The following is a 9,914-nucleotide window of genomic DNA, read 5'->3' as shown; positions in this document are numbered from 1 at the left end:
CTATTTGGGAGTTTTACAACCTGATCTTGGAAGATCTTTCAACCAAAATTTGATGTTTGAATATATACGTTTATAGCTTTCAGAATGGTGAATATGTTTGCATAAATGACACCATGTTGACATTACACTCGTACTTTTGGTATAATATTTAGTCCATGAAAAAAAATCAGATGCATTATCAAAAGATCTCTTCATCGCTTTCCCTAACGCATGGCCGTTTTCAAAGTCCTTAGCATCTAGGTAAGAACCGGGTGGGAGAAACAGGGAGTAGTTAGACCCACCTCTTACAACTGAGACCGTAGAGGGAGAGAATGTATAGGTTTTAAATGCTTTTTCTGTAATGTAGTCAATACACAGAGAGTTTTCAAAGGCCAAGTAATATCTGTAATGTTTTTGAAGAAGTTCCATACAATTGTTTTCGTTTGATCTGGTGCATTTGTATTGACCACAGCCACCGTAAACATGAATATCGATGGAGTTTTTAAGACTCTTCATATATTGCATTCGCTTGCTTGGGGTGTGACAGTTAGACACCATCCAGGCAGTATTTCTGTCTTTGGATTTCCACTGTTTACGTATATTTATTGTAGTGTTATTTCGATGCAACTGAAATCCAGAATAAGGTGATAGAACATCAGAATCCCTTCTAAATGAGAACGTCCAATTAAACAAATTATTCCACTTTGTCAAGTCATTATAATAGTGATGTGGAGATTCCATACCATGCATTATCCAAACTTGACCACGTAACTTATTTGGTGGTTTGGTTTTCGTCCCTATTCTGGGTCCATGAAAAACGACGAAATTTGCCGAGTCTAGCTTTGAGCCAGATATCATTTTGCATGGGTATTCACAATTATTGAATACACTTTTATCTACCCATTCAGGTTTGTTGTAGTAAAGAACATTAATCTCTTTAGAAGATAACTTTTCCTGAAATGCAGGTTGGTCTGGCTTGACAAAGTAAGGAAACATCACCTCGGATTTCAATAAGCTTATGTTAAAAACTAGCATCCCGATGCCCATCGTCACTACCAGGATTCCTCCGCATATATATCTGGATGGTCCGCTGAAAAGAAGATCAAAGTAAAATGAGAATACATTTCAGTAAAACAAATGTTAACATGATAAATTAAGATCGATCGGAGAACAAAGAATTACTTATTTTATTTCACAACAATTGTGAAATAAGTTTTATCAACTTGCATCAATCACTGTTATAGGCACGAATGGAATCACGCGAGGAGTTTTACTGTTGGTGGAAAACGGAGTACCATGGGGAAAACCCACATGGCGTTTGCGTTATCACTGTGCCACCCAACCAGCCCGTCAGGCTGAGAGCAGTGTTGTTTGAAAGCACGGAATGATTGCCACCGGGAACCGGTCGTCCCAGCATCAATCACTCGTCCCTCTGCTGACTTTATATGCATTGATGAAGAAAAACGAAAATTGTGTATATGTTATCATTACTTCACATTTTGCTTCTACTGTATATAACTCTAAATTTGTATTGAAAGGAGCTATTCACTTGTAGGTCTTGTAAAATCTTCGAGAATGCAGGTGCACTGCTGGCGGACTTTATATCCGCGAGGTTTGCCATAACTTGCATGCTACGTTTTGATTCATTCGAATAGTGGCATGGTTCAGGATATGCACATATACTTGGCGTTCTTCTATAAATTATCAGAAATATCAAAATTACGAAGATTGTTTTAATTACGCGGCTCATGCACCTCCTGATCGTCTCCCAAGCTTCACTGACGAGACCTAGAAGGTTGAACGTTCCTTATTATATAATAATTATATAAGTGTTTTCGTCAATTCTTGATTAAGAAATTACTTTGAACTACTTTAATGGAAAATAAAGCTCTCATAACAAGAGGACGAAGACGTTCTTTCAGCTTCAAATTGGGCATAGTTGTGTGCAGTGTTGATCAAACAAATGCTCTTAGAGGATGTTAAAGATTAGTCAAAAGCTCTTTTGAGTTCTTCAAAATCAACATACTATTAATTCCATTTCTTCAACAAACGGTACCACTATTAGACTACACCCCAGAGTTGCTAAGAATAGTGGTTAGTAGGTTTGACAATGGCTTGGTTAAAAGCTGGATGATCCAGAAATAAAACAGTGAAACGTTTTAATAAAAAGTTTACGAATCCAATATAAACGAGGTAGGTCCGTAACCTTATCATTTATCGGCAAATTAAATTATTGTGATACCGAAGCCAGTATTTCGTCTTTGGAAATATTGCATAATGTATAGGTGGAGTCTTCTATGTTCTTTTTGTATACAGGAAATATAACGTTTGCAGAGAAGCATCAAATTATTGGACATCTAATCTGTAAGAATGATGGACCGATTGGATTTAACCCACTCATAGAATTAATCCAACACCTTGTTTCACCAATCACTGGCGTCGTTTTCAGAAGAATCTTTAAGTATCTTGATATTCATATGCCAATTAATGGACAGGGTTGCCCGATATTTAGGACTCTAATTCTAAGGTCATCAACATTCAGTTGTTGCAACTTTTGTTTATAGTTGGAAAGCTTGGAGTAAATGTGGTAATTTACAGAGATGCTTCTGTTTTTATAGCATCCATTCCTTAACTTACAAATTCAACTTTCATCAATTCGCGAGTTGTTGGAAAATCGCGGCCATCTGTATGGACCGGCTTAAAAAGCCTGATTTGCGGGACATTATCAATAATTTTATGAAGTCTCCAGGCTAATTTTAAAATGTCATCTGAAGCAGTATTAGCTGAATTCACTTAAAATTTTCGTAGCACGGAAAGAGGAAGCGAATATAACGTAGTTCGAACATGATAGACACCTAATGTTTTTGTAAAGAAACTCATCGACAGTATAGAGTGGTCTGGAAGCTTGAAATGTTGATATAAACACAGAACTATTGTATTTCTATTCAGTTAGGAGGATATTACAGGTTTTGCAATATTGTTTCCGATTGTGTCTGATTGACTAATCAATGCGGGAGCTTAATTTTGCATGCTTGTAATTTTGATGCAGGATCCGAATTTTTGAAATAAAATCTAGATATCTTCCATGGTTTTCAATGGAAAATGAATAAATTATACTGAAAATGTACTTTTCCTATATATACTATTGTAAACTGTATCTCAATCCTATAGGGAAATGCGAGACCCTGAAATAATAGAATTCACAATTTAAAAAAAAAAAAAAAAAAACCTTCATTCCCTTCCATCAGCTGTCATCCTGCACTAGTAATTTTATCAAAGTTTGAAATATTTCCAATAAAGATGAACAAAATATAAATGTTTAAAGTTTACGAACGGACGTTGCTGGAAGAAAGGTGATCGCAAAGGCTACCATGAGACAATGTCTCGGATGACCTTAAAAGGTACAACACCAAATCAAGAAACAAGTTAGGTCATTTAAGGACAACGCCTCCCACGTTGTGTGCGAGGAAGGGGCGCCATTAGGACATTCCACACGATCACATTATATTGGGAATGAGCGAAGTAGCTTTTAGGGCCCTTACCAGAGACCTAATAGCAGAGTTGGTGTTTTTGTGCACCGGAAGTGCATTTTTGTTAACAATTTTTGTTTAAAAGATGGAATGTTAGGGTTGCTGAAATTGAGTATGGAACGATACACTAAGGTGAGGTGAACAGAGATACATTTGGTTATCATAGATTGGTATATTTTGGAGATTTGTATACACTATCCTCATATAACTCATGTGTCTTATTTTAAGGTAGCATACTCCACATCGAGAGCTGTAATTAGATCGGCGTATCAATTAATACAGTGCATCTATCGACTCAATTTGTAATAATAACCGGGAAATATGTTTTATGGTATAAACATGTATATCCCCGCATTTCATACATATTGTGACAGGATGAAGTGGTGAGGTGTGAAACGCGTATATTATGAACGGTAAACTTATGAAATTACGTCTATAATGTGAGGAAATGGCGAGAAAGGGTTATATAACTACGTATTTTCCGTTAAGGGTGAAATAGGCCATTTCCTCAAACTCCAAAGCGGCTGTCTTGTCTTGTATGTCTGTTCTTGTGTATTCCTGTTTTAAATGTGGGATTTAGGATTTATTTTGGGAATTTCTTATGGTGAAAACTTAGGTTACAGTAGGCCTTATCTTAATTTCTTGGGTGGGATGTAAAGACTGGTTAGGAAACCTTGTAAATGATGGGATTTTGTAAGATAACTATCAATTCAAATCATTACTATTTTCCTAGATTTTTAAAACCATTTCATTATCATTCACTCATAAGTTAGAGTATATTATTTGGGGAGTTTTTCTAGGCTGGAGCTTGCTGGATCTAGGGTTTTTACTTGCACTATTTATTCTATTGTTATATTTATTCTCATTATTATTCCTGGAAATATAAAATTATTACTCTAGAAGTTCATCTTCCTTTAAAAATACCATTTGTACATTTGTAAGCTATGGTGAGAATGAGGTGTGAGAGTGCTAGGTTAGGTTAAATTTATTGCCATATGAAAGAAGAATCCATAATTAAATTATTGAACTTTATACTACTCTTGGTTGTATTTGAGTGGAATCGCTGTCCCGGGGAAAGTGATTGTGGCTTGATTAAAGCCATTCTGGTCTCATGTCATTATTAATGGTCAAAAGGGCAGACAATTCTTTGGAGTTCAGTTCTGGGTATGAATTATCTCTCAGTTGTATGGAACTAGGTTCTCGGCAAAGGTCATTATCAGAAATACAAGTATAAGTCAATGTTGCGGACTTTAGACGGATGAAGAAAGGATCCAAGATGAAGAAAAACACATTCAATTATAGAGTAACATTTATTTAACAAAGTCAAAGAGTTTTATTTAAGGAACTGGTATCAATCAGAATGATTATTCAAACTTCTTTGTAGCAGTCAGCTGCGCTACCAGGATTAGTGGCTGAGTTATACCACTTGCCTGTTACAATATTTATCACACGATATCACTCTCAACCATTGGTGTATCTATCGGAAATAAATTCAAAGATATGCAAATTTGACAAATTACTGTTTGTGTTATATACTAGCAAAACGAAATGTTAACAAATATGTGCTTAACGCTTCACTGAAGTCATATATATATAGTTAATGACGATACGCAAGTGAAAATTGTTAAAAAAAACACACAAGAAAAAGTTAACCGATCGGGTTAAAAGAGAAGCAAAGGAGAACGAAATTATCAAACTCTTAAAGCCGGACTTGAACTGCATTCAATAGGTGTATACAACCTAAATAATATTATGCCCCTTTATCATCTATGACGTCACGAATAAGTGGACAATACACATGACGTCATAGATTCTTTGCATAGTTACATTGCACTTACGAGCAGCTAAGCTGTGAAAATGCTTAACTTTTTCTTGTGTGTGTTTTTTAAACAATTTTCTTTATATATATATACTGGACAAAATAAGTTAAGGATCATAAATTGTGACCATAATATCTTTAAAAATTCAAATCATGTATTGCCGGTAATTGCACTCGTAGTTTCTCCAATATGTACCTAAAGTCATGTCAAAGGTGAAAGCACGTGCATCTGAAGGTCTTGCCGTTCCGCTCTAGTTAACTATGGTGGTGTGAAAAACTGACTGGTCTATTACTACAGAGGAATCTTGCAGGTTTTGATTCTGTTACTTCTAAGCTAAAAAAAGTTGAATTTGGAAACATTTAATCAATTTGTAACGAAAACTTGAAAAACTAATCATGCGAAGACATTTAAATGATATGGAAGCCGCGCGAGCTATAGGGCTCCTTCAAGCTGGTCAAACTCAACGAAATGTGGCGGCACAGCTTCATGTTTCTCAGAGCGTGATTAGTAGGCTATGGAATCGCTATCAACAGACAAATAACGTCCGTCAACGCCCCAGATCTGGACGACCACGCTGTACGACAGCCCGACAGGACAGATTCATTTGCATCACGGCACGACGTCAGCGGTTTTTGAGTGCTCCTGTCTTGAATCTTCAGTTTCAGCGTGCTACAAATCTAAGGATTTCATCCCAGACAATGAGAAACAGACTCCATGCCTCTAATTTACGAGCTAGAAGACCAGCAGTCCGACCAATTTTATCCAGAGGTCATCGACAATCCAGACATCAATGGGCCACTCATCATTTGAATTGGCAATTACGTCATTGGAGAAATGTTATGTTCACAGATGAGTCTAGGTTTTGTGTTGACTTCCATGACGGTAGGAGGAGGGTATGGAGAACCCAAGGAGAGCGCTATGCAGACTGCTGTGTTGTCCAGCATGATCGCTTTGGTGGTGGGTCAGTGATGGTTTGGGCAGGGATCAGTGTTGACTTCCATACAGACCTCTACATCATAGACAATGGATCTTTAACAGCTGTTCGATACAGGGACGAGATTCTACACCCTATAGTAAGGCTCATTGCAGGAGTTGTTGGCCATGATTTTATTCTGATGGATGATAATGCTCGTCCTCACCGTGCTCGTGTGGTCAACGACTATCTTCAACGTGAAGCAATCGTTCGCATGGACTGGCCAAGTCGTTCTCCTGATCTGAACCCTATCGAGCATGCTTGGGACACCTTGCAACGCCGGGTTTCAGCTCGACCTAATCCGCCACAGAACCGCCAACAGCTTATGATTGCTCTGCAAGAGGAATGGCAGCGCATCCCACAGATCAGCCACCGACGATTAATCAGGAGCATGTGCAGACGTTGCAGGGCAGTTATTGATGTCAACGGAGGTCATACTGCCTATTAAACTGCCAATTGCAGTTTGATGAGTTTTCCTTGTCTACATGATTAACTTGCTCTACTTCCTCTTACACTTTGATTTCAAGGGTGCTGTTACTCAGGGTTATCTGCTCTTGGTAGCAATTACCACAAATGAATTTGTTTTGTGTAATTAAAGACTAAAATGAATGTTCTGTCATTAAAATTTAAAATATAATCATATTATTATTTGTATGTAAAACTGCACTGTTTCAAGTTTATGATCCTTAACTTATTTTGTTCAGTATATATATATTGTTAAATCATTAACACTTGCTGTTGTACATTTCAAAATAAAGTTTTATCTTACGGTGACTGCATTGAGACTTAGTTATACCTCCATATACCTCTTGTAGTACTTCTATTATGAAGAACGGTAAACAAGAAATAACAACTATAGTGTCCGTGCTAAAATATTCAAAGGCACATATATGGTGTCAATGTTTCCATCGTGGCAAAAGGCATTAGTCTACATACTATCCGGAATCATCCAAATCTATGGCAATAATATTGCGACAAATAGCATTGTCACCTTTAGATTTAGGGCACGCGTAGTGGAACTCAGTTCATTTCAACTTCAAATACGACTAGGACACGTGAATACAGATATAATTAAACGTTGTATTCGGCATGGTTATAATGATCATAAATACATGTAGATAAAGTACAAACAGATAAATATGTTCATGGGGAAGAGACAAAGCCAATAAAACAGTGTCGTAAACACGCGTGCTCTCTTGCGAGTTCAAGCTCTGTCTGCTAACACAAAGGAACACTACTCACGCATGAATCCTCGTACATCATTGGGTGGCAAATTTTTTATTTCTGTTTAAATACATGGGAATTCATATGTCTGTCATTAGATTACTCTTTAGCTCATCATATACAGTTCAAACGTCAAATTCACTTATCAGCAACGTCAATCACTGACAAGAAATGCACCCTCAACAAATAGTTGTAGACCTGTAGCTGTGATAGTATAAATAAAAAATATCATTTAGTGGCACCGAATAAAATATGTGAAATTAAATAAGTATGGATAAGTGGTCATGCTTTTCATGCACAATGTATTGGTAAAATGTGACTCGTATATCTATAAAGTTGAAACAATCAAAGAAAAAATGTTATGCTGTTTCAAATCTGAAGCCACATGATCAAGCGTTGCTTAATGGTTTTTATGGAGGTCATTGTTTAAATTGCTACGACAGCTTCTTAATTGGCATGCTATACGAATTTCTTTCTGTATCTGTAATTTGGGTGTTTAAGATTTGAAGCATGAAGCAATACTGTTGAATTCATTAGAACGTTGACTGTTCGACAAGCTGGGAGATAAAATGTTCAAACAATAGAAAGATGTTATGTAGAGAGCGTTCAATCATTCAGTTTTGGCTCAATTAATTCTTCCAGATAGCTTCTGTCTGCTCATTTATAAAATTCATACATCTTTACAAATCTATATTGTTTTATGGAAATTGAAGGAAGCATTGTGCTTTTTTAGTTATTAATACAGACCGTGGCGTTTTCTGCGTTCGGAGCACACGAAATAATATGATTACTAGGATTTCCTATAATTTCATGTGTGCGGTTGTGTGGTTGTAGGTTGTTTGCTTTAAGAGTAATAATTTTATGTTGCATGTCACAATATGCCTGCTTAAAAATCCCTCCTTTATTTGATATCTGTCATTTCAATAGAAACTTCAACAACAGCAAACAAATGTTTATTTATAGACAATTTTTTGTACAATATAGGCTCTCACGCATACTTAGGTTTTATGTGCACGATGTTTCAGTTTATATGTAAATGTATGTATAGTAATGCAGGTAATCACCGATTGATCAATATAATTGGCTCCTGTGGGGCTTCGGTGATCCAGGTTTGTCGGACCAGGGGTCAGTTTGCCCTTGCGGGGCTATTCAAATCCCCACTTCAGCAGCATTTTTCAGAAACTTCGATGCCATATTGATTTTTTAATTTTATCTACAAGTTTTCGTCTTATTTGCACCCTAACTTTATTATTCACCTGGATTTATTTTACAACACGTCCCACCAACCACCCCATACTACCTCCCTTCAATTGGTATGTGTGAGTTTTTATTTTTTATCTTCCAAGTTTGATACCGACTATGTTTGTAAAGATAGTTCTTATCAAATTTTGTGTATATAACACACTTAGTTTGCAAAGGTAGTTTTCATCAAGAGGTATTTATGTGTATATAATTAGGTCTTTTCACCAACCTATTGTTTTTGTTCGGTTTCTTATTATTCTTATTATTATTATTCTTATTCTTCTTCCAATTTTGTGGGTTCGTAATCTTTTAAATTGAAATATATAGATATACATTCTATTCACCTATATGTAGATACGTATATGAACTTGTCGATGCCGATTTTTTAAGTAGGTCAAAAATCCAATATGGCCGCCATGACGTCATAAGTTAAAAACTTAAAAAAGACGATATCTCCAAAACCGTTGATTATACAGAGTTTGTGCAATTATATTATTTTTAGAGAATTTCCTTATCTAAATTTTTGTCATGACATGTTATCAGAGAATATGTCGAATAAAAAAGCTCGCTGTTGGGTAAAGTTTTCAAAATTTAACAAATTTTTTATTTTTTATTTTTTTTTTTCAATTTTGAACTTTCTTGAAATTTTCTTCTTCAGATCGATGCAGAACATCCTTCCGATAAATTTCATGTTTTGTTTTTCGGTAGATTGTCGCCAAAGAAGTGAAAAGCCCGCAAAATTGTTAGCAACAATTTCTAGTTATTATTATTATTTTTCTTCCGAACTTTGTGGTTTCGTAATCTTTTAAACGGTAAAGACCACACCTAATATGTATTGACTATGTTATAGGTACATACTGGAAGGTGGCGATGCCGATTTTTAAAGTAGGTCAAAAAATCAATATGGCCGCCATGACGTCATAAGTTAAAAACTTAAAAACGAGAATATCTCGAAAACCCATGACTATACAGAGTTTGTGCAATTAAATTATTTGTAGAGAATTCCTTATCTAAATTTTTGTCATGACATGTTATCAGAAAATATGTCAAATAAAAAAGCTCGCTGTTGGGTAAAATTTTCAAAATTTAAAAAAAATTTAAATTTTTTTCCGTTTTGAACTTTTAAAAAATTTTCTTCTTCAGATC

At 35.7% G+C, this 9,914-nt stretch overlaps 1 protein-coding gene across 1 annotated transcript; it reads right to left on the bottom strand.

Annotated features, from left to right (window-relative positions):
* LOC132563441 (glycoprotein 3-alpha-L-fucosyltransferase A-like) lies at positions 1–1,026 on the bottom strand. Its single transcript, XM_060228200.1, has one exon. It carries the CDS (start codon positions 1,024–1,026, stop codon positions 1–3), a length of 1,026 nt encoding a protein of 341 aa, XP_060084183.1.
* Between the last annotated feature and the right edge of the window lie 8,888 nt (positions 1,027–9,914).

This window comes from Ylistrum balloti, unplaced genomic scaffold (genome assembly GCF_031769215.1).
Source record: "Ylistrum balloti isolate Yb309-2 unplaced genomic scaffold, AGI_CSIRO_Ybal_v1 Utg371728, whole genome shotgun sequence".
In the NCBI taxonomy this organism is placed as follows: domain Eukaryota; kingdom Metazoa; phylum Mollusca; class Bivalvia; order Pectinida; family Pectinidae; genus Ylistrum; species Ylistrum balloti.
This window is presented reverse-complemented; position numbering and strand designations above follow the sequence as displayed.